This window comes from Lissotriton helveticus, chromosome 3_1, assembly GCF_964261635.1.
Source record: "Lissotriton helveticus chromosome 3_1, aLisHel1.1, whole genome shotgun sequence".
In the NCBI taxonomy this organism is placed as follows: domain Eukaryota; kingdom Metazoa; phylum Chordata; class Amphibia; order Caudata; family Salamandridae; genus Lissotriton; species Lissotriton helveticus.
The window spans coordinates 1,672,971,378-1,672,997,913 of NC_136061.1; the positions used below are offsets into that span (position 1 = coordinate 1,672,971,378).

Below are 26,536 nucleotides of genomic sequence, written 5' to 3' on the forward strand. Positions count from 1 at the left end.
TGTTTCTCATTTCACTAACCGGTTACAACTTATTACGTTATTTAATTTAACCAATGGATACACATGTATATTTAAGGCTTAATATTAGTTATTGGCATTAAAATACATCCAAAAGTGGGATACGTTTCCAATCATCGAATGTCCTAAATATCCTTAAAAGTGGAATAGCAAGCCTTTTGTCTCCCAGCTATGGAGTTTCTGTCATCAGCACATTTCGTCCCTTTTCCACAAGAGCAGTTCAAACATGAATGGCAAAATATCCTAGTTTGCAAATGTTTTCCACATAATTATGGCTCTGTCATATTTGCCACTTAATACATCATCTGCTGCATAATTAGACGATTTTAACTAATAAAATATTTATACCTCAAATGTATCAAAAGTTACTAACAAATGTGACTTGTGCTGCTGTGAAGTGGAGAGCCCCATGAAAAGATTGACTGGTCACCTTCCACTGATACTAATAAGTAAAAATCTTTGCAGAGGCTGTTAGCAAGTGTAAAAATGTCAAAATAATAAAGTATTGCAAAATTTACAGCACCACTTATACACATGCAGGGTTTCAGAGCGCTTTACATCACACATATTACACAGAGACAATCAATCATACATGTGTAAATCACTGTATAGGAAATATTACATAAGAAAAAGGACCACAAGGTGTAGCTTAATAGTGATTGGTCTGGGGAAACACAAACCCAGAATTTAAAATGTAATACCATGGTTGAGGGTTCTCTTTAATAATCAGAATTGATTTCTACCCAAATGAACCCTTTTTTGTGACACTAGGATAATCAAAGACTGAGGAAAAAACCATAACACTCTAATTAATACCTTGCAGTTTGCATGCAGCTCTTACATGATAGTTAATAGCTCACTGTTCTATGTTAGGATTTTAACGTATTAACTGCAAGTAACAATAGGGCCTCTGGCAAAAGCAGGAACCCACTGACCTATTTACATTATGCAAAAACAACAATTCTGTTGTAAATAGATGTCCTTGAGCCAGGAGTATAATCAGGTTACTTTATTCAAGTTGCGTTGCAGGTCAAGTTATTAAGATGGAAATACATAAACCCCACCAGGAATGACCTCCCTGTCACTCAGCCTGTCCGGTACCAACTGCCAGTTGAGACACAAGCCAAGCCCCCAACATTCCACGATATCACCAAACATTCTAGCAGTGACACAATGTGAGCCACAGGGAAATCCCAGCCAGAGAAAGAGACATAGATTAAATATAACACATCTCCTTTCTTTAGGGAAATAAGAAAATTAAAATTATAGTAAGCAACATCAACATCGGTGTACACATCAACATCAATGTACACCATACTTTCTGAAAATGAAGCATTTACATTACGATAGAAAATAAAGTACATTACATACTCAGATAATTAGTATTGACATAAATTCTCAAATAATTAGTCCCATCCCTATTCCTAGGGAAACACAACCGAATACCGACTAATATAGGGACAAGCTATACGTAACAGGGTACACACCACCCCATGAACTAAATTGAATCTTCTCTATCACCACACATGTAACAGGGTACTCACCACCCGTGAACTAAAATTGGAGATTTTCCTGCTCCGTCACCACACATGTAACAGGGTACACACCACCCTGTGAACTAAAATTTGAGTACTCTTCGCTCCGTAACAGGGTACACATCACCCTGTGATCCCACAACCAAACATGTAACAGGATACACATCACCCTCAAATTGGATCATCCACATCACCCCGTGATCCCACAACCAAACATGTAACAGGGTACACATCACCCTGTGAACTAAAAAATGGAGCATTGCTCCGTAACTAAAAATTGGAGCATACACATCACCCCGTGATCCCACAACCAAACATGTAACAGGGTACACATCACCCTTTGAACCAAAAATTGGAGCATCGCTCCGTAACAGAGTACACATCACCCTGTGAACCATTACTGGGATACACATAGCCCACAACCAAACATGTAACAGGGTACTTCCCCCCGTGAACCATTACTGGGACACACATTTCCCACAACCACACACGTAACAGAGTATACTTCACCCTGTGAACTGAAATTGGAGCATTTAGCTTCACACATTTCCCACAACCACACACGTAACAGAGTATACTTCACCCTGTGAACTGAAATTGGAGCATTTAACTTGCACACCACACTGCAAAAGGGCACTCACTAGCCTAGTAACTAAATTGGCGCACTTAGCTCCCATTACTTCACACAATCCCATTCTTTTAACTGAGGCACACACTCCCACTACTCCAGATATCAACACCCCAAAACCTTTGAGCATGAAACACCCTCAACTCTATGACTGCAAAAGAGGCACACAACTCCCCCTATTCCAGATATCAACACCCTAAAACCCTTGAGTATTAAACACTCTAAACTTTACAAAGCAATTAAAAATAGACCTCCCAAAGAACAGAATCCACCACATTGCAGAACACATCGTGTATTAAATGCACGGGAAATAAACAAACTTGAACTCCGGTGAGCGACGTCTCACCCGAGATCTTTCCCACACTGAGTCATTTAAATGAGTGGCAAGATTGTGACAGTCAAAGCTCCAGCTCCTCAAGTTTGTTTCCAAAGTCAGTTTGAAGAGTGCCGAAGATTTCATCACCTGCGGCACACAAGAAACGTCCCATGGTTCATCACTATTCTCCACTGACCGGAAGACCGTAGACAAATAAGCCAAACATCCATCGAAATTATAATCCACCGGAGAACATTCCAACTATGTAAAACTTTACTCGCAGAAGAAAATGGCAGCACGCTGCAGATGCTGCCCCCGATGGCTCTCCGCACGCTGCAGCTGAAAAACGTGTGCCAGCAGCGATGAAAACGTCATAGAAGACTAACCGGCTTTAGCGCATGAAATTGTAAGTAGCGCGTGTGCTCTTTGAATTTTAAACTGCAACTGCTAAATCTTGAAAGTGTGAGTTGTCGACATAAAGTTTGTTAAAACGCATCCCATCCTCGTCGCCAAAAATGTAGTAAATAGATGTCCTTGAGCCAGGAGTATAATCAGGTTACTTTATTCAAGTTGAGTTGCAGGTCAAGGTATTAAGATGGAAATACATAAACCCCACCAGGAATGACCTCCCTGTCACTCAGCCTGCCTGGTACCAACTGCCAGTTGAGACACAAGCCAAGCCCCCAACATTCCACGATGTCACCAAACATTCTAGCAGTGACACCATGTGAGCCACAGTGAAATCCTAGCCAGAGAAAGAGACATAGATTAAATATAACAAATTCATGAACAGAATGCAGAACAATGTCATGCATTCACCCCAGTACAGAGATCTGGGCCTAAATCCATTGTTTGTTTGTTCACCATGCCTTTTCAGTTTGAACCCAGCCATATGCAAACCGGTCTTGACCCTGTGCCCAATGGGAACAGCCCAGCCCGAACTGCTAGGTCAGGTCCTCCCTGAACTGGAAACAAGCATCATAGGACCAGTTTCAGTTGTTGCAGTTACACTATTTACATTATGTGCACTTTGTGATCTGTATGGTACATGTTCTTAGCAGCAGGCACATTAACCCTCTTTGCATGAGTCAAACCGTCCACTAGATTAAACACCTTCTGTCTCTACTAAGAACCTGAATCACTGGAGTTATCATGACATTTTTATTGTTGACGAAAATTGTTGGAGGCCAGGAAGGAGGCAGCAAGTGCTTTTAAAACCATATTATACTTACAAAAATGACGCCCCCACCTGAAGTCAGCGCCAGCCGTGGTCCATGCAGGTAAGAGCGGTCGGTGGTGGGGCTGGGTAAAGGGGGATTTTGATGGACAATGCTGAGAGAAAATTAATTATTTATTTAGTTTTCCCTCTGCATCATCCCTCGAAATCCCTCCTTACCCGGCCCTCTGGCCCACTGCTGTTATCTGCATGGACCGCGGCTGGTCAGCGCCCAGTGCGGTCGCACTGCCCTAGAGTCACCCTGCACAAGAGTCCTGTGACCTCAGTGACAGAGTCACTGTCACTCTATGGTGTGCGGCTTCATAGGCCTGCCTACAAGACGGAAGGTGAACTTCAGAATGAATTGTGGCGGACAGGCCTTCGAGGTTAACCCACACTTGCCACTGCTAGGATACACCTGCTGGTGCTAAGACACCAGGGCTTCTAAGGTATGTGGGGCCTTCTAGGGTCTAGCATGGGAATGTGCTCCCTCAGGAGAGTTGTCTGGTGGACTGGTCATGAAGGCTGAACCTTGTTCTCCAGTTCCAAATTCAGCAGCTCTGACCACAGTGCCCCCACTACTCCCCCACTGAACACCATACTACCCCATTGAGAGAACCTTACACTGCACTGACACGCTATGAACACCTGGATGTGACTCAATTCAAATCACTCACTAGACAAGAGAAATATGGTGCCGAATTTTTTTTTTAACAAAATTCTAGAAAAAAGCAAACACTCATGGAATACAAGATTAAGTAAAGCATGTGAAATGTAAGCAGGAACCAACATGGTTACCTTTTTCTTTTTACACTCATTATTCTGAAATTAGTGAGAGCTTTTGCCTGAAATGTTAAGCCATGACTACAGGGCGAAGAAGGGACCCGTTTCAATGCCCATTGCTTATATCCTTACAACACATAAGCAGTATGGTTTAAAAAGACCACGTTTGTGAACACAAAGCCGCTTTGTTTTCCAATTCACCCATCAAGCAGTTATTTCAGTACCTCCAGAAATAGTGCACTTTCCCACCCAGGATAAGCAATGTTGAGAGATGAGAAAACAAAAGTAGAGCTTCACTGGCATACACTAGTGGGCGCTAATGGGTTTAAGTGTGAATAAAGCAATCTGGGTACCTTGCAAGCACCCTGTCATGCTTTAGTTGGTTAGTTAGTAATTTTTATTTCTCTCCACCCCGAGGCTGCACACTTAGAAATTGAGTACCTGAAGAATTCTTGGAGCTACGGATGGAGCCATGTTATGTTATGTTATGTTATATTAATTTATTATGCGCGCAGATACTCCAGCCAAGGAGCGTCCCGGCGCAGAGACAAGGTAGTACATAACACAACAAGAAAATGATCATCAGCTGGGCGTTACATGCTTCGGACTCCTTGTCTGCCTCCTGGCCATGGGATTGGCTGGGCGAATAAGGTTGCACCGGATCGATGCCTTTGCCTTTTTCCTCTGGGTCCTGGTGACAGGGCTGCACCTGACTGAGCACTACCTGCAAGCCAATAATCTTGCCTGGATGGACACCTTCAAATTGGGTGCCATGTCTGTTTGGTCAGTTTTGCCGCAGCTGTTGCCACCCGGAAGCCCACAGGACAGCGGAGGGGCCAGCCATGAAGGTTTCTCTCTGGTGATTCCTTGACCCCATTTCAAAATACTGGTCCAGTGGATTCCTCTGATCCATTGCAGTTTCTGCTGACTCCTCCTAGCATGCTCGAGATGATGAACCAGAACGTTTACCGCACCTCGCGGTGATCCTCTCCATCCTCTCTTCCTGGACGCATAAATAGGGCACTTTCCCATGGCACCATCCCATCTCTGGTCAGAGCAGATTCAGGTTACCTGTTCGGTGGGAGTCAACCTTCTTCCCAAATCTTGCAGTCCCCTGGATCTGATTATTTCTCGCTCCTGTCCGGCAGCTGCCCCTCATCTCCTTTCATTGCAGGATCAGTCACTTCAAGCTCTGGTTCCTTTCTCTTCCGTCGACACCTAATCAGTCCAGCACGCCTCAACCTGAAGGGGCAGACATTACGTTTGTTTCCTTCCCATTACAAAGCACCACAGACTCCGACTGTATCGGACGAAACTCTCCTCCCTGACAGGAGCGGAATTTCATCTGAGCTCCTCTCATTCCCTAGTCAGCGTGGTGGGCATGTAAAAACATTTGTCAATGGGCAGAGCGTATACAGTGAGATATCCAGAAGAAAAGAATCCAGTTCTTCTCATTCCTGCCAACTGCCAGGTGTACACCACGAACAAGCGATACCTTGAAGAGTCTGGAGGTTGGCGAAGATTTTTCGGGAACACTTTCATTCTTGTGAGCTGAAAATGCCACATTCACGTCTGCCTACCTCTACCAGGCCCTGCGCTGTGGGACTCCAGCCAGCTGACCTTCTCAGACTATCTGCCATAACTTGCTGTCCTGCAGCATATCCACGCACTGCCTCAGTTCCGGCCTGGAGCCACATCACCACTAGGACATGCTGCTGTGTGAAGGGAATGCTGCTCCCTTTCATGTTTCTCTTCTGCATAGATAGGGTAAGGAAAAGTGAAATACATTTTTTCGCTGGTATCTAAAAAAAAAAAAAGAGACGTTTCCAGCAAACGTGTTTTTCTTTTTTGGATCCGTTTCACAGGGAAGCAAATAAACGAAGGGAGGAAAGAGAAGGTAATGCCTGGCTGTTCTTAATGTACACAATGTCACAAAACCAGCCCCCACCCCCTCCAGCCTACCGGGGGATTGCCCGGTGCCCGGACTTACCATTCCAGAACTGGCTTTTACCCATATCATTCATAGTGAACTTGATTCTATCCACATAAAAGTTTGTCTTCCTTCAAAGACTCTGCCTTTGCTTCTTCCAGTGCTTAATTTGAGCTGATGGTTGCCGGTGAGGTCACTACCACTTATTTGTGGGGAAAGAAATTTTTGCAGCATCAGATAATTACCGAGAGCAAGAGAGAGAAAAACACACAGGGCCTCATTATGAAGTAGTCTTTGTGTTCCAACCCATACATAAACTCTTGTTTACGCATGTTTGAAAATGCAAGTTAAAATGTATTGAACGTATCTGAAAATTATCGGATGTGTAAAATACCTTAAGGCTCCTTAACTTTCGGCAGCTCAAACCTGCCCGAATATAACAGGTATGTACTGTATCATTATTTATCAGGTGTGCTAAATAGCACCTACACTCATAATCAGGGCCACAGATGGGAATAATGGAGGAAGAAAAAGACTGAAAAACCATTACAAACAGAGCAGCAGGATCCTGCAAGAGTGTGTAAAGGACCTGAAAGTGGTTTAAGACTATCAGCCTCAGTATTCAGTGCTCCAACGTTTAATTGCACCGACCACCAGCTTCTAAGTAGAACATCGGGCACCTGCACTCTTTTCTTTACAAATTAAGCACTGACTTCATTCAATGTACCCTCTCATTTTGGGGGATGAGTTAAATAAAGATTTTATATGATAATTATCTAAAATAATAAGAATAATTGCAAACCTATTTTTAGAACAGTTATAGCCTCTTCCAGCGCGTCTTTCGAAAATATCCACATTTCAGTGGAATTAAGACTTGAGATGGGTCTCGCTTTCTACTCCCAATTTCTACTGCATCCGCAGATAGAGGGATTCCAAGTTTGTCCATGTGTTTGGGAATAGGGTCAAGCAACTTTGTTCCTCTGAGGGATGTTGCAGGAGGAGAGGAAAATGAGAAGTGACTAGTCTAGGTTTCATACCTTTGTACCTAAGACCCGAAAAACCAGTGGCCATTTTGCAATGATGGATGTTTTATTCTCCATACATTACTTTCAATTAATATTGAAAGGCAGAGCAGAGAAGGGGTGCCCACTTAACATTTTTTGTAAATTGAAAACAAAATAAAAGAAAATCACGATCTCACATGATCAACAAGTGTTGGAATTAAATTTCTTTATAGAAACCTATTAAAACATTGTTTCAAAGTCCTATACAATCTATGTTCAAGAATTTATAGTTTTACATGCAAGCAGTTACGAAATATCATGTAGCTAATAATATGATAAATGTTCTGTTCACTCAAGCATTCACTTTTGTTTATCTTTCAACTGTATATTTCGTCTCCACACATCAATTTCTCTGCCCCTGTTTCTGTCAGTCATGTATATTTCACATTCAACCATTTGCTGTAAAACCGTGCTTCTTTCTGGAAAGATATTTTTTCTATTTATGTCTTAGCCTTTTGAAACACAAAGGTAATCATGCTTTCAAACCTGTCTCTAGGTCCTATCTCCAATTTTCAGTTAACTTTCATAACATTGAATTATTTTCATGTGATTTATGTCATGCCCTTGTGCAGCAGTTACAGGATTCTCAATGCTTATTAGACTGAATAAATCCAAAACTTGTAATAGTTACAATTATCAAAGAGTTGGAAAATATGTATAGTTATGGATAATAATGTTCATGCAAATATTAATGAAGTACTCCAATAAAATCAAAATGTGTTGAAAAATCTATTTTTAGGCAGGCACTTTACCCAGAGACAGAAGACTTTTAGGACAAAAGCAGGGCCCTTCACAACCGGACAAGGGATCCACTAGAATTGTCTTGAAATCTTGTTCTCTCCATTTCAAGTGCACCCCATGATGTATGTGGCTTAACAGACATGTCCAGCAGGATTTGACACTGTGCTGTCAAAAGGAGGCACTCACAGCCGCGGCCGGTAGTAGGTGTAACTGCATGGCAGTGACCTGGGGAGGGGGAGGGGCAGTGTAGGCGGTAATAATGTATGGATTATGGACTTTAACAGGTAAGTAAACATATAAATAAATAAAAAGAATTTCGTTGTGTACACTGTATCACCAAATGTGATGCAGTGTGCGCAACTAAATTCGTTTTGTTTATTTATATGTTTACTTACCTGTTAAAGTCCGTAATCCATACATTACTACCCTCTCACCCTGCCCCTTCCCCTCCCCACATCACCGCCCTGCCGTTACACCTACTACTGGCCGTGGCTGGGCACACAGACCCCATCCTGCATGTTCAGTTGAACTCAGAGGAGTCGTCTCTACTCATTCAGCCTATTGTTTGCTCCTGAATGACATTTCAAATGTATTCCAAAACTAATCAAGGCTGAGCAGAGGCTAAGAGTGGGCAGAGGCTCATCCTAATCATCTTCTTGACAGTTTCGGCAGTTATGTTATGTAGAAGATTTATGCAGTGCATGGCTGCCCCACCGACGGGGCGTCCCAGCGCTAAAAGATCCTGGACACACGCGTTGCAGGATGATGAGCATGGATACTGTTATATTAGTTTGGGAAGGAGTTCCATAGTGTATCTGGCAGCGCTTTGAAAGAGCGGCCCCCAGCTCGTGTTCTATTGACTTGGGGGATGCATGCTAAGCACAGATGCGCTGATCGCAACATGCGTTGTGGTGAGTATGGCACAAGTAGGCTGGAAAGGTTAAGTGTAAATTTCTAAATGGCACTTGTCCTTAATATTGATTACAAATTGGACTTCAACATTGAATTGGATGTTTTAATAGGAATTAAAAATAGTTGTCTAAATATTTTTCTTGCCGGTCCCTTTTGTGAGATAGCAGGAATAGTATTTTAATCTGCACTCTGGTTTTCTACATAGCACAGCTAGACCTGCAACAGTGAAAATAGCTTTTAGGGTCTTCCCACTGCCGGGACATGGTATCATTAATTTTCTGCATGCCCCATGTCAGAAAATTCCTGTTTCTGGCCCTTTTACGAGGTCAGCCATTTTTTTCTTCCAGATTTCCTTACTGTTTTTTTACTCTGGTCACTGGGACTTTGCTAACCCGACCCGTGTGCATGTACACCGAACCTTAAAGTATATTGAAATTGGCTTTAGTCCAAATTAGCACATTTAACCTACCAATAGATCCCTAGTATATGATGCAAAATGTACCCAGGCACAGTAAGTTAAATGTTGCTAGTGGACTGCAGCACATATTATGCAATCACTAAAGTGACAATGGAAAACGTGATTTTAGGCCTGCCGCTAGTAACTTTCCTGTCCAGGTTTATACTGCAAATGCAACCTGTAAAAATCGCCTCTTTTGACAGGCCTAAACCCTCCTTTTAAATATTATTAAGTCCTCCCTCAGAGGCCTCAAATGCCCAAAAGGCAGGTTGTATGATATTTTAAAAAAGGGCACGTAGAAGTTTAATGTTGAACACGTCCTTACAATGAAAATTCTCCAAAAGCTATATTCACTATTGCAGAGCTAGCTGTTTCATAGCAAAACTTTGGGATACAGTATTACATGTAAATGTTGTTATCCCTGCCTAAGAACCAGATACAAAGTTAATTATTGGACTTTTTAAAATAGTTATTACAAATCTAACTTACTCGTAAAGTCAGATGTGTACTATATGTTTTTAAGAAGGTACTTTTGAAAAGTCACCTTCAACATGCGTAAAAACCTCTTGAAGCCCATTTGCCTGATCTTCCAACTGTCACCCAGTTGCTGAATATATCATTGATGAGGTATAAATTGACTCACAGTGCTGAGACAAAGGACTCAAGTGTAGGTGGAGGCTGACCTTCCTTTGATAAGATGGTCTGTGGGTTGTGCCCAGCTCCTTGCGTATCTCCAAAAAATGCCCAGATGCTGGTGAATGTAGCTTCTCCTAGCCAGCTAAGCTCCAATGTCAGTGGCTGAAGAGCTGTCCCCAGAACCACTTTTGAGTGATCACAGAGGACAAATTGCTCACTTGACCTGGCCACACTTCTAGGGTGGGCACAGGAGCTTTGGCCAGATGAAGGACACTTCTGATATGCATTTAGAAAGAGAGGGGCAATGAGGGATTATTTGTAGTAGGGCACACAGGAACTGCTACTAAAGTGAGTAGGGTTACTACTGGGAACCTTTTCCCTATTGAGTAGGGAGGGGTCAGGAGTCACCCACACACGCAAGGGAGTGCCAGGCTTATACGTGGCAACCTGGGCACCATCTTCATAACACTACGTGAGCCTTGGAAGACAAAAGAAGCTCTGCGCCTACTGATGAGACCTCCCAGGAGAACCCTAATTGCTATACCTGTTCCAACTTCTACCCAGGACAAAGAAATGGACTTTAAAGGTCAGCTGGCTGACATCATGTTAAAGAATACACAAAAGAAGGGGTGAGGTTACGGACTCACCTACCCCGAAACCCTTGTCAATACTTAGTCCACCACAAGGAGTAGGGAGTAAATAAAAAACATATTATATTATATCTCGTGATGGCACGTGCTGTGTGTTCTCATACTGTCCACACTCACACAAATGTGTGACATGCTTCATCATAGCTCTGCTTACAATACTCCCCGGCGTAGCCATGCACACGGTGGGACAATAGGGTGGGGGAAGACAATACAACACAGAGAGGGACAATTTCTATCAGATTGGCTGAGAACGACGGTAGTGAAAGTGCAGTGTTGTGTGAGTTAAAACTAGCTCACAAGTGTCGCTGTGCCTAAGACTTTAGTCATGGATCCTCCGGCCAGGGTTAAAAACGTGAAGGATGATGGTGATTGGGAGATGCAATGTGCTCCTAACACCCCTCCTTTACTGCCAGATGGGCGACATGTTTCGGCCGTGTGTATATGCCCCACATATAGGGTCACGCCGGCCTTCCTCAGGACTCTACCTGTCCCAGTGGTTTAATACTCTCACCTCCTGTTGAGATAAGAGGATGCTTAGAAACCTGTTCATCTACATTAGTAGTGGGATTACTAAAAGAGAAGAAACAGGGAACAACAGTGTAATGAGAGAGAAAAGAGAATAAAATAAGCAGTTAGGAGTAATCTTCTTCTTGGTACTTCACATATTATGTGTATAGTAACCTTATCTACACATAAGTATACTCTAGTGTATCAAACAGTCCCCACCAGAGATCTACTGATAATATATTAGTGTTGCATACATCATGCTGTAGTCAAAATCTTCACATCCACTACCCAGTAGGGTTCTGGTGCATGCCTACTCATTGAGTTTCACCCTGTTTTGTGTTTGAACTGGCGGTGGGCAAGGAGAGACCCCCTCTAGTCACACTCTTTATTGCAGAAAAAAGGGAAATCATAAGGAGAGAGATCATTATGTTAATAATCACCACATGTCAAGATATGGTACATGAACACAGTAAGGAGAGGCCAAATATGTAAGCAAATAGTTGTCCCATAATTCCCCAAAGTCTATACAAGGGTGTCACTGTTGGCCTAACAAATCTCATAGCAGTATTAATCAAGATAGCTCATATTAAGCCACATGAACACAAAAGCTGCAAGAAGCCCACCTCCTGGAAAGCCAAGTTGACCAGTTTTAACTGGATCTTCCCTGGACCCTGCAGACGCATTCTGTTGGAGTGAGTGCTGAACCGCAAGTGCTGTTCCGAAGGTTCTGGAACCCTTGACTGTTGTCAGATGGTACTCCTAGTGCCTACCCCTGAAAGTTGAAAGAGCGCTAGACATGAAGTGGGAGTTATTTACCGCATGAACCTTGTTATCAACAAGACGAGTGTAGGATGGCTCTGGGATGAGGTACTGAGTTCTTGTGCAATATCAAATGCTGATCCTTTATCTACATGGTTAATGTTTAGCATTTATGCTCAGTACTCCCTGCATTTGTGCTCAGTACTCTCAGCACTACATAGTCAGGACATCATCGCATGCCTGCCTGAGGTTCTGCCCCTGGGGAAACAAAGAAATACCTCATGCTGGCACAATAGCTTGTATAATAGCAAGGAACTATGACATATTTGCAATGATATTTGTCAGCCAGACTGAGTTCTGGCTGAAACTGATGAATAGGAAGAATATGAGACTGCCTTGTCTTTCCTGTAGCCTTCAGATGTTAGGTCGCTATAACTACGTTGCCTGCCTTTTCCTTGGGACAGCTATTGCCCTCTTGTGAACATTAGGCAAGGATTGTTGATAATGGTCCACTTAAAAAGTCCAATGCCCAATCCAGGCTTTGTCTGAAAGGCAGCAGAATAAAACTTTTTAGCATACCATGTCGCATACGTTTTGTAGAATATTGCTGATGGTGTACTTTTACTTTCAAAAGGCTCCCATTTAAAGAATTGGATATTGTTACTTCACATGCCCTGTGCTATTCAATGCAGATGGTCTAATGTCACCTGAGTGGCACTATCTGAGAATTGGTCTCTTGATATACCAGTGCTAAGTATTTCAATCGTTAGGATTATATTCCTCTCTTAGATGCAGCCAATTTTTAGCATTCTATTGTATCCACTCCTTAGAATGATATATAGCCTTTTCAAAAAAAGACTGTTAAAAAGCACTTTAGAAAAATAAAGTCATCAGTCTGTCTTCAGGTTACAAGAGAAACATTATTGAAGCAAATACATTCATATAAAGGAAATATTCTTTAATATAAAAGTCCACTTTAAGCATAAAAAGTTCATAGATTTCCGTACGATACTCCCGGCTCTACTGTCATCAACATCCCCTGTGGGAGAAAGAAAGATCGCATGTGTTTGTATACTATCTTTCCCTGCATGTCATAACTTTGCAGATTACTCAAAATCAAGTTTCCCTTCCAAACAAGGTGTAAATAACTGGAGAAAGCATTAGATATCAAAAACATTGGATGCATTCCTGCTATTTAAAACAGGATTTGAAGTTTCAACAAAGTTGTTAGTACAGATGAAAATGTATAGAACTGCACCTAGAATATGTGGAACATAAGACTAACCACGGTGTATAATGATTTCACAATGCTAGCTTGTAGGCCGTGGCAGTTCCAATGGCAGAGTGGAACTCAGTGTCTGTGAACTTCTTTACAAATAATATGAGTGCACTATGCTAGTAATATATATTTTAAGCTCTGTGTGTGACATCTTATCTGGTTCAGTGTGGAACCTCAAGGTGTGTTCTAAGTAGAACCTCTCTATGTAATGAGGTTTGCAGTTGTCAGTTATTCACTGGCTGTTGATGGATGAGGGGAAGAAATCAGACCAGCACTTACCTTTATGAGAGTTTGTATCTTCTTTATGTGGTTAACATCACATTCATTTGGCGACTTGTGAATCTGTCGTCATAGTTCAGTAATTTCCCTTGCTTTTCCTAGTGTTGGGAGTTATAAATACAGATGCAGTACCAGAAGGATATGGAGTCCATAGTTCCTTTTTACGTGTTGCACCAACGCATGTTTTTTCAAATTAACAGGTTAGGTTTCGATAATTTTTTGGTATAATCTAGTTGGAATGGTATGGGTTTCTAGCAGGTTTTCCAGGTTAGAGTGTGCAATCAGTCACATTGCACCATGCACATAGTGGGAATATCTAAAGGTTGTTGGTTCGCCTGTGATAATTATTTTTTTAAATGTTATTTCAAGTCAGATATGTTCCAAACATGTGGAATTATCCCCAGATATATAAGGAAAAGGAAAAGAGAATAAAGAAAATTGACGCAAGCTACAAGATTTAAAATAAGGTCTTCAGACTCCTAAATTTGTTGAATGCAAGCCCACCATTCAACGACCTTTTGGGCAGTGGCAGAAACCCATGACCTGGCAAAACACAGCCGAGCACAGACTATCATTATAGACATCAATCACTTGATACCCCGCATCATACTCAAATTTAACTCCTATCAGCATCTCTTTAGGAAATAATGAAACTTGAAAGTCTAAGCCAGATGACATTAACTTGATTGCACCAGCCCTGAATTCCTGTACAGTGGTGCACATGGCTATTGCGGTACCCAAAGGATTTAAAAGTAGCCGTACCCATCTCCTCAACATTGGCAACTCGTTGTTGCAGTTCCACAACTCTGTGGTAATACTAGTACATTTTCCAGACAATTCGAGCAATGATTGCTGTATTTTCATAATATCCACCCTGGGTATAATGCGATTGTGCTTCAGACTGCTGAGCCTATAGTATGTGCAAAATTGCCATCAGAGATGGTTCTTGAGAATCTTCTTCTGTGGAAACTTCTTAGAAGGCCAATGGTGTAGAATGGCCAGAGGAAGTACTGCAAGATGTGTCAGGGTTGAGCCGGGCTCAAGTGTAGAATGGTTAAGAGGGGACTTGTGCCCTGGAATGGACTGCTGACAGACGGGAGATAAGTGCTTTCATCTCTCCCTTTGCTGTAACCTACTTCCGTAGTGGGCTATTGCTAGCACCAGAATCACCAGATTTGCTTGCCGGCTGAAGATTTAGAGACTTGTCAGATTGAACAGATCTGAACGGCTCCAATAGCTTCCTCTTAGTATTACCCTGGCCCTTCTGCGAGGGCTGTCTGCCCCCGACCATGCACTCTATCCATGCCGGATTCTTGAGATCCTGACATTGATCCGATGGGATTTTGGCCAATGTTGCCATCAAGCAGGTGATCAGATGCATGGGATTAACCAGGGGGCTCAATCTACAGCTGTGCCCACTGTTTTAGTTTCCCCATAGGAAGCCTGAGTATATGTCAGGGAGAGCTGTTCTTTGTCCTTTCCATGGGGGAGCAAAGTGTGTGGCCCACTAAAACATTGATGCCGGGAGTTGATTCTTTGTTGCAGACCAGAGCCGGAGAAGAGGGGGCTGCCAAGGAACTTCCTCTGGTTGTAGCTGTTGCCATTAGGGCAGTAGTGTTTACTTTAGATATAGTTTTTCACAGCACTAGATCGGAGTAATTTCAGTATGGGAAAACCCGACCTGTGATACAGCCGGGTCAGAAGCTGTTGCCTGAGAGCTACCCTCTCTCCCCTCCATCTTATGTTGCTCCTGTATTTCTACATTGCTCCCCTTTGCAGCATTGTCAGTCCCCTGCCCAGCGTGAAGCACGCTGACCTGCTGTGGTGTAATTCTGTGAGGGGTGAGATTAAAGATGCTAGGTCGGAGATTCAGCACTGAAATCCTAGGAGCCAGAGAGTAAATCTTCGGAGACCATACAGACTCCAGCTGCAGAGCTGCCACATTTACTCTATGCTTGTTCTCATATAGATTACAAAATCTCTCTCAGACAGTTAGCATGAACACTTACTCAGCCAGCAGAATCCGTAAGAAGATTGCAAGCTGGTATTGTGGACGATGGCAGCCAGCAAACATGGAGAGTGAGAGCATGCTCAGTGGCGGGTATTTGCCTGCCATCTTCATTCCCTCCTGTGATAATTCTTTAGGGTACAATATTTGCACCCAGGTCATTCTGCGAATCTCCTTAAAGAGGGGATATAGGTCTAGTACTTAGATATTTGTACATTATACAACATTTAACTTTTGATATAAAAGCACTTGTGAAAATGAATTTGTTGAGTGCACACTGCTGAGCTCTGGGTTTCTAGCCCATGACACTTCATTAAGTTAGCCCTGGACTGCTCTAACCCTAAATCATGAGAGTTAAATGGTAAAAGAAGATCTTCCCTCCCAGTTTGAGGGTCTACTGTATTTTGGTTCATGAACATTAGAGGTAAAAGGCCTCCATTAATACAAATAAACTGAGTAACGGTTGATTGCCCTGGGACCCCGGCACCAAATTACTCCCTCTTAGCAGTTTTGAATTTTTGGAGGCGCATGGATGTGGGAATGTTTCTGCATATAATTTTAGATGCTATGATTGCTTTCACATTTTAGTTAAGTAGCCTTTCTACCAGTGTGAGGATTTATTTGAACATTTTAGAAGAGATGGAGACTAGGTTGCTCATGATGATAGAGATCTCTTTCTCACAGTGCTCTATTAGCTTGGAATAGTCCACACTATGTTTTGTTGCTACTTTAACCAAGTGACTCAGAGAGTCTATGGCCTTTTTGTTGATGTGTGTAAAGTCCCTATTGCTTACCAGTATGGCTTTTGGTGTATCATGCACAAAATATTTTGAGTAAATATGTTGCAGGGAATTAGTAAGTGATCTAACCAATTCACTAAAAGAGGGTTTGAGATTTGTAGGTGCTCTTTCTTAGCAAATATCATGTGGTGGTCGGTTCTCCTAGAAACTTCTGATCTCTAGAAGGGATTAGTTGATCCATTACTTTAATTACCAACATTCTTTAGCAAAGTTCTTCTCGCCATGATATGGGACTGTATCTCATGTTGAGCCTCACAAATGTAGGAATTGTGCTAGTAACCTCCCTGGCGAGGCACTATAGGAATTCAAGGCAATGATCAGCTTGCCCTTAAAAGACTGCTTGTGTTTAAGTGCATACTACCACCTGATTTGCCTACTCTGTTAAGGTAGAGTATGATGAAAACTGGTGTTAAGACATCAAGTATTGACATGGAGGACGGGCTGATAATTTCTGTGATTGAGAGAGAATCAAGGTCATGATCTTTCATGAGAGCAGATACACTGCAGCATGAAAAACAGTGGACCTACAGTTTAAGAGGACAGCTTGAATATGATTACTTACTGCTATTTTCGGCTCACTAGTGCAGGACGAGATGATTCCCCTATGGCTACTTTGGTGAATTATTCTCTAGTTCTGCCTTGACCATTAAGTTCTAACAATAGTGAGATATAGAGCCTTATTTATGAAGGCCTTGCGCCGCCCGTGCATCACTTTTAACATGGAAAAAAGTGATGCGGCGCAAGGCCTTCATAAATATGGCCCATAGAATCTGAGGCTGTAGAATAACCATGGGTGAAGGGTGTGTTAGAGTTTTAGTGTGTTTAGTGGAGTTATGGGTTGGGTATGTGTGAGAATGCTCAGGAATGGGTTTGTTGATTGAGCAGTGGAGGGGTGTCGGAAGAGCAGTCTCAAAATTGGAGTGTGTATAGGAGAATAATCTAAACAGCATGATTTGTTGGGTCAATCCAGTTTGAAGTTGACATTCATTTACAGGAGTAGATGAAACACATTCATTTAGATAACTAGGTGAAAGATTTGTATTTAGTAGAACAGCAGTTGTCTGTAATGACATTAAGGAGTAGCATCAGTCTGGATGGTCAAGTTGTTTTGAGGATCTGTGCTTTATAGGAGGCAGTGGGTTATACTGTATAGAAGTGGTGGTGAGTCCACAAATGCAGGCTGTAATCTTGAACTGTGGTTTGTACCCTGAGGAGGGGGGGGGAGATTGGCATGTAAATATGGGCCTCTGAAATCAGTCATGTATATGTTATAGTGCTGTTACTATGTTGGTTGAGGACTGAAACATGAGCAATAGTCAGGGATTGAGGAGAGCTGTGGGTGGAAGATAATATGGCCATGTCTGAATTGGGGTGGCGGAGTGAGCTAAAGAACGGTGATGGATTAAACCCAGATCAGTTGACTGGGGGTGAGTGTTTGTATTGTCAACGCTCTGTCTATCATCACCTTTGGTTTTTCTTTGTTCGCCCTAAGTTGAGGAAGTGAAACAGAGTGGTAAAGACGGCTGGATCATGACCTTCTCATTATCTTTAAGATTCATATGTAGGTCACATTACTGGTTGTGGTAAACAGCAATGGAAGGTCTTGTCCTCTGTTGGAACTTTGATTTCTTCAAAACTGTAAAGAATGGGCAGAAGATGTCTGTCTGTCATAAGAAAGAGTAGGTAAGTTTTAATGGTGCCCAATTAGAGACTATGGGCCTCATGTACTATGAATGTGGTTGAAAAAAGTGGTCGCAATACCCCCACCAACTTTTTAGGGTTACTTAATTGTTTTGCGAACCAACCTATATACAATCAGATCCATTCACAAAATAAGCAATTGGAGTGGGTCACATTTTTCATAAACACTAATGAGGTAGATTGCAAATTGTAACTTATTTGAATGGAGGTCATCACATTGATGGTTGTCTGCTAGGAATATAGGAAATGTTTTAATTAATAAATATAAAGATAAGTATTCTAAGGAAATTACTTCAGGGCGAAAATCAAGTCTTAGGTCAGTATTATTAGGTAAAGTATATAACTCAAATGTATTGCTGACTCAAGGTTATTGTACTTTTTGAGGAGATCTAATGGTTCACATCCCTTACACAACTAACTTTTGGATTCAGGTTGCATGAAAATCTACCACAACCATAGATTCTCAAGATCTACACATCCTAAGGTAATTGCCTTGGGTACCGGACCTTCCTGGTTCTGATTAGATGACTAAAGAATGCTGTAAGCATTCACTTTTAAGGTGTTCAGTATTGTTCCCTAATCCATGGTAATTCCCTCCCGACTTCCTTATGCAGAAACAAATTCCTGCCAAGCCTCACTCACATCGATGTACGCTTAGGTCCTCTCAGTGTGGGGATATCAGATTTGTGTGGATTTACAATAAAGTTGAACAGGGGTATGCTAGTTACACAAAGGGGATGTTTTTTATTAGGAGAGCTCCCATTTGGAATGATAGAAATATTTGAGACTGGAGTCACTTGGTAACCAAAGAAAGCTATCAGCCCCAGATCTTTTTGAAAATGTGACACACATGGAAATGCAGAGTGAGGTGACTTCTGTGAGTTCCAGAATGTTTATTTCACAAGGTCATGTGAATATAAATGTATGAGTAAGAAAGGTCACAAATTCCTCACTTTTCTGTGCCAGAAATGTGCAAAATGTCTAGTAAATGGCAAACGTTGTAACATTGAAAGTTTGCAAACTTTCCCTGACAAAAATGTTACTCACATGTGTCCTTGCCTCTGCAAAATGCTAGACACACTGCCTTTTCATTTTTAAATGCTTCTCATGTAGAGGGAAGCCTGGTGCTATGAATTAGCTGTCCACAACAAAAGTAGAAATGATTCATGATGTAGTGGGTGGAAGCAATCTCTTTATCCATCTGCATAAATTTGCATCAAATACGCTCATGATATCACCTGGTAAGGAATTGAGGCAGACAATTGAAAATATTCATGATTTGCAGACAATTGTCTCATTATGACATCAAGAATGCTCATTTCTTTTTCACTGTGAAGGATTAGCATGTGTCTGTTTTCTTGTTTTTATAGTTCTATATGTTATCCGTATTGTACATGTTGTTATTTTATTCTCTGTTTGTATCAACTTTCTTTTGTTATTGTAAAATACATTGAGAGAATGCACTATAGCTCAACATAAAATAATATGTGTCCAGGAAGTGTTATGTGTACCAATAAATACACTAGATTTGCCTGCACAAAGCAGGCTGTAGACGGTTCCAGGCCTATGCAGATTAACTTTTGGTGAATAGACTGCAGCATTCTTAACAAAGATTACTTCGTTTTTTTGCACAGAATTTAAATTTAAAAACACAGTTAAAGTTTACGTTGCATTTAATTGATCTGTTCATGGAATAGGTAAGGCCATTATCCCTGTATGGTTATAGTTTTCATGTATTGTTTTGGTAAAATCAAAATTGAAAACTTACATACAGTATACTACTCAACCCTAATAGATAATGTGCATTAGGCAGATTGAATTGGTTCCTTATTTAAAATAATATGTATTTGTTTTCTGTAGTCTCAATGTTTTACCAAGCTTTCATATTGCTTAGAAATGTCACCAATCCTACATCATAATCTAAGACAAGGAAATTCAGTGGATAAAGAGGAGATTCTGTGAGACACATTATGTATCAAACATACTTTGCATCTTCCCCAGGTTTTTATGGAAGACCTCTGCTTGGAAAGAATGTGAAGTTAGTCAACTACTAGACCAGCAGGACGTACGTCGAAATATCCCCCAAATTCTCTGTGGTGGAGGGATACAAATCCGAGATGTTTTTTGTGTTAAAAGCATGTCTGAAATTGGGACGCAGGTATTGAAAGAAGGTACGTTTAATTATGCAAAACGATTATGTATCAATTGACAATCTAAGTTATCCCACTGTCTTTTAGAGGTTTCGCATTCATAACAGGAAGTACCTTAAATGTTGAGACAGTAGTCTTTCTAATCAGATTATTTTACTTTCTAAGTTTTCTAATTGATTGCAGGGTGTTTGTTTGCCTAGACCAATATGACAATAACTGTGACCTTGGTTGAAAATAGAAATGTATCCTAAAAAAATGATCACATACATTAAGTAGTATTACATAGTAATATGACTGCCTACAAAACTATATCAAGTAACCAATTGTATAAGAATCAAACAAGCTGATCAATAACTGTGCGCAACTTCATGATGAGAAATTGAAGAATGTTGGAGATTGTAAAGTGTTTGCAATGTCTAATTTAGGAGGTTAGCTCAGCCCAAGTAGTTAGAACATAGCAGTCTCCTTACATGAGATCACCTAGAATAGTACGTAAGAGCTGAAATAAGTAATGTACAACCAATCAGCCTCTTCATGTGATTGTGTCCCGGCTCCCGATGCAAGAAAGTCAGATCTATCCTGTACTATTTTCTAGCTCATCAGATTGTGCTCTGACTTAATTTTAGATTTTCTAGCAAACGCATGTTTCAGTGGTCTCTGAAAATATGCAACGCTGTGTTAAAGAATGTTATAAAATTGGGAACTGTCATATTTACTAAATTCATATGCCAACGATTTCATAGACCATGTTCAAGGAAAAAATATTTGTTTAGCAATATGCTAAGCATTGTATTATGATAGTGTATTTCATAAGATTTATACTCAGCTATATAGCCTTCAATACAAATATCAATGCAATGACAAATGGCAAAACGTAACGCACATAACGTGTGTAATGTCTCTGAAATGTCACATATCATGCAATGGAATATTAGGTGATATTCAGCTTTTGCTTCATTTGCATCTGGTTGAATTTGGAGTTAGTATTTGACACAAAGCAAGGTTATGCTTGCTTAAAAGGTACAGTTTTGTGTGAAATTCGTTGGCTGTTGTAAGTGCATTTCAGTGGTGGAGCAGTTGTCTCCATTGTTGACATACTGAAGCTCTGCCGGACTTTAAATGAGGCACTTTTAACTTCTGTTAGATGGAGAGGATACTCCGCCAAACTCTAATGCCTATGTCAGAAGGTACAATTTTTTAATAGAACAACCTTGGTTGGTGTATCTGAGCCGTGCTGCATCACAGTCAGCCTGAAGTCAGGAGTTGTCATGATCATAGACTATCACTGATGCTTACTGCCTTTTGGCACTATTCTCAACGCTTAAACTTTAAAAACTCAGTAAGACATTAGGTGTCATAGCTGGAGGATACATCAATGTATGTTTTGAGCCATCAGTCCTTGTAAAGGACATAGTCTGTGACTAAGACCAACAGTGGGGTATCCTTCAACAGCTAGGTCCCTGCATCCCTGAGCCATCCACGACCGCTCTGCAGTTCATAGACCTTTCACTATCCTGCCATGTAAGAGTTTGTAATGGTCGAACAGCTTCAGATTTAACCCACTTTCAGATGGAATGCATGATTGCATAACATCCATCAATTACATGTTATTAGACCCATACTTGTGGCCAGCTCTTATCAAAATGGAAGTCATATCCCAATATGAGAGTGACCATTTTTCCCCTCCCTTTACCCTTAGGGCTTGCCGGACCTTAGGGTTTCTAGATCCGGGCTGCCCTGTGGGGATTTGACCATCATTAATAATAGGAAGAATGTTAGGTGGGGCACGGTAGCTAGTTCACCTAAGTCCAATTACACCTTCACAACATTTCTAATTTAAGTGCATTAGCTGATCCCAGCCTCTCCCCACTTATTATCATGGACCTCCAAAATAAGGGCTGATTATGTGTTTCAGTGGTCCTGGGACTGGACAGCATGGCACCGCTTCATTCCAGGCTCGCCGAAACACACTGTCGCCCACCCACCAGATTACAAGTAATTTTGTGGTATTGTGGGCAAGCAGCATGGTGGTCCCTCAGAGATACTGCTTAAAGGCTCATTGTGAGCTTTAAACAGCACCGCCATGTAACCACATTGGAGGGAAGGCACCATGTAGGCTATTCCTTCCCGTGCAGAAACTGGGGGTGCAAATCTATAATGGGGGCACAACATTTGCCCGCCTACATACACCCCCATGCTCAGGGGCAAGAGGGGGCCCATCCTCACCACCAGCATTTACATGGAGGAGGAACCTCCATGAGACCGCTGGCAGTGAGAAAAGTTGTAATATGCTTGACAGTGCCTCAAGGCACCACCAAGCATATTGTAGCCCTCAGACCACCACAGGAACACCAGGGAATGTAGTTCCCAGGAGGTTACAGATATGCAATGGCGATCTGACTTCCAAAATCCTAATAGGACTGTCGGACCATCCATGTGGTGGTGGCTTGACTACCACCTCTGCATCCCTGCAAGCCTGGCAGTCCTCGGACTGCCACACTTGTAATCAGGGCCTCAATGTTTTGAGGAGCTGTAGAATTTTTGTTTTTACTAAACTCACCACCACACATTAATCTCCACAAATAGCTAACTCTACTTGGGACAACAGGGATTGCAGAGTAGCCAAGTCCCATTTGATTAAAACTGATAAAAGTGGCCTCCACACCTAAAATTCAAGATGCTAGAGCTACATCTAAAGAGGATCAACAGCAGGCTACAATAACTTGGGATACTTCTGTATGGAGGGAGATTTTTGGGTGCTGCCTTTTTGCCGGGTTTTTGGCACATGATTAGTCATGGTGGTAAAACTAATATGATGAGACCGGAGGTTAAAGATTTACCCCAGGACTGGATTACCCATTTTCAATCCCTTTACAGAGTGGGTAATATTACTAATGCAGATCATGACACACCTGATACTGGAGGCATTGCCCACTGAATCAGTAGATGATCCGGCTGATACTACTTGGTTCTCTTGGGAGGCAGCTGATATAACACGTGTATGATCATGTTATTCTCGTACTCTATATGAACACGGAATGCACTTATCATGTTGTAAGTTACTGCACCATAGTTCCGAGTAGCAGCCGTGTACGCACCCATGCCAGTTCATCCCATACTTACTGTTTAGCCTTGAACCTGATAATACTAAATGTACGACAATATGTGGTCTGACAATTAATGAAATATGATGCTGCACGTTAGTAAGATGGAAATATGAACTGGGATCCAGGAACAACCTGTCATCTCATTTGAAATTACAAATTGCACGCAATATTGTTTCCCAACCAACACACCCCCAATAGACACGTCGCCGCTCTAATCAATCAATTATGGATTACTGAACCTTTCCACCTTAGACACTTAATCCCTCTCTCTTTCTCCCCCCACTTATGAATTAATGGACTTTTGACAATACTGCAAGAAGAATTCAATTTCACTTAAACACAGCGCAAAGGGTTAATTCTTAATTGACCCCTTCATTCCGGTTCACCCATAACGGGAGCGTGAACCCATAATTCACTACCGGTCGCACTCACTTGCACAACAACCTTTTTGACTTCGCATTGAGTCACATGGCCCCTGCCATTTTCTGCTGGCCTAAGGACTCTGTGCACTCGATCATACCTGACCAGTGCTAAAGTGCATGTGCTCACTCCTTAAACATAGTAACATTGGCTCATCCCCAATTGGCATTTTTAGTTTACTTATAAGTCCCTAGTAAAGAGGTACTCAATTTAACCAGGGCCTGCAGCACTGGTGTTACCTGCCACTTAAGTAGCACCCTCAAAAATGTCCCAGGTCTGGCAATGCAGCCTGTGTTTGCAGTTTTAAACCATCATTTTGACCTTGCAAAAAGAAGCCCTTTGCTAGGGCCAAACCTTCCTTTTTAATTCACCCCAGAGTATGCCCTAAACAGCCCACATGGCAGAGTGTAGTGTATTTTAAAAAAGAACAGCATATACTTTGAAAAAATGTATTTGTCCTGGAAGTGACAAATCCTTGAATTTGTTTTTCACTAATAGCATGTCTACCTCTTTGATGGGATAACATTGGAGTTACCTATTTATATTTAAGAAGGTGTTATTTTCAAAAGGTAGCAGGGTACCTATTAATGTTTGGTGTCTTTGGAATTATAATGAAAATGCCCCTATTATGGTATTGTCAGACTTTAAAATTGAGATTTTAGTAAAGCCACTTTTTAAAAGTTGGTATTTACCTGCCATAGTCAACTAGTGTGTGTAGCCTGTCCCTGCGTCGCATGACTGGGTGTAGCTGACTGTTAGGTTTTGTGTATTCCTCCTAGCCAGCCACACACAATAGACACCGTAGGTGGGCCTGGATGGGCCTTCTCTGAAAGGATGGGAGGACGGAACTAGGCACAGCCCTAAATACATTTGAGTAGGCTATGTCCTACCTCCACACAAAGGGCTGCATACCTCTTGTAGTTAGTCTGATGTCTGTGGACTTCAAAGGGAAACCTCTAGAAGGTCCTCCACATTTCCAAGGAAGGGTACATGGGTATTAATAAAGAATCTCAATTACCACATCTTCAGTACACTTCTGGACCTCAGAATACTGTGCCTGGAAGAAGGATTACAGTGCTGCTGACAGGACTGCCACTCTCCTGGGGTGCTTCTTTGAGGGACTGCTGCCTTGTTGTGCTGACCTGCAGCCCTTTTGCCTGGATGAGAAGGACAGGATCTGCATCTGTTGAACCCACGGCCCAAAGTAACTCCAAGGCTAGCTGGCAGGTCTCGTGACCAGAGCCTCAGGGAATGAATGCTTCAACAACCTTGGACCCAGCACCTGCACTCTGCTATCAGTGAGTCCTACCCTGCCAAGTAGTACCACCCCAGTCCAGGAACTTTGGAAGTGAGCCTAAAGGTGCTCCACTAGCCCATCTATGGATCCAGCAGAACCAACACATCTCCTCCATGGTGCATTTCCAGCAGAGCTGATGCATCGTCTTTGATGTTCAACGCATCGCCTTTGGAACCGATGCATCGTCTCTGTTGTAAGGGCCATCCCGACACATAGAACTCTGCATCTACCCTGCATCAGAACCACTGCCTGTATGAAACTTTACTGACAAAGGCCCTCAAACTACTCGTTGACGCCAACCTCGATTATGTAGGTCCTCGTACTGCGGCCTCACAAATTCACAGAATATCACCATGACTGTGTGGCCCATCTTCAACACTGGAATTTGCATTTCAAACTGTTGTCAACAGGTTCCTCAACGATGATGCAAAACCTCACATCGCAACTCTGCATCACCTTAGCACTGATGCATCACCTCCGCTGTGCGACACATCCTCAGCACAGAACTTGCAAAAGCTCTGCAAAGCAGGAATTAAGATACTATTGTTCAGCAGGCCTAACTGGGTCCTTGTAGCTGGCCTGTGCTCCATCGCTGTCAGCCTGACCATGTGACTTTGTCCTAGTCTGGCACGACCAGATTTCTACTGTTGGTGCTTTGTGGTTTTTCACTGACCCTTTAAAACTGAATATCCCTGGTTTTGCTGGTTGTATTTTTGCTATTTTGGTCTTGTTATGTTTACTAAAGATTACTCTATTGTTTTAGGCTGGTGTGAATCTTTTTGTGTTGTCTTTTCACTATTTTACTGTTTGACGTGTTGGACAAATACTTTACTCATTGCCTCTGAGTTAAGACTGCTCTGTGCCAAGCTACGTGAGGTATGAGTTAATTTAGGGTTTACTTGTATTCCTTCACCCTGACAAGAATTTTGGTTGATGCTTGACCAGGGCTCACACCCCAGTTAATTAGCAACTCCATTTCTTACAATGCAGAAGACTGTAAAGATTTGAACTTGCTGGAGGCAATGTTAGTTTTAATGTCAGGAAAATCAACAGCCCAACAGACCATAAAACAGGTCCATAAAATGCAGATAACTCAGTCCATACACAACCTGTCATACCAGACCAGTGGGCAATGCTTGATTGTCCCATAGGCCAGTCAGACACTAGACAGTATTTAATTATGTGGTTTTGATAAGGACTATAGACAGGCCACTGAGGAATAGTGGATAGAAGGGCAGGCATTCGTCTTGCGATAAGCAATTTTATGAAGATAGAGCATCTGAGTCTCTAGGATGGTCAGGTTGTGAATAACTATTTTTTAATAGAAAAGGGTCCTGCAACTG

At 42.0% G+C, this 26,536-nt stretch overlaps 1 protein-coding gene and 1 pseudogene across 1 annotated transcript in view; both read left to right on the plus strand.

Annotated features, from left to right (window-relative positions):
- Window positions 1-26,536, plus strand: part of THSD7B (thrombospondin type 1 domain containing 7B) — a 1,994,218-nt gene that overhangs the window by 753,578 nt on the left and 1,214,104 nt on the right. The window contains exon 5 of the mRNA XM_078682458.1: window positions 20,221-20,390. Within this exon, the coding sequence (XP_078538584.1) occupies window positions 20,221-20,390 (170 nt within the window). The remainder of the gene's footprint in view (window positions 1-20,220; window positions 20,391-26,536) is intronic.
- Window positions 3,772-6,115, plus strand: LOC144825340 (transmembrane protein 201 pseudogene; annotated as a pseudogene).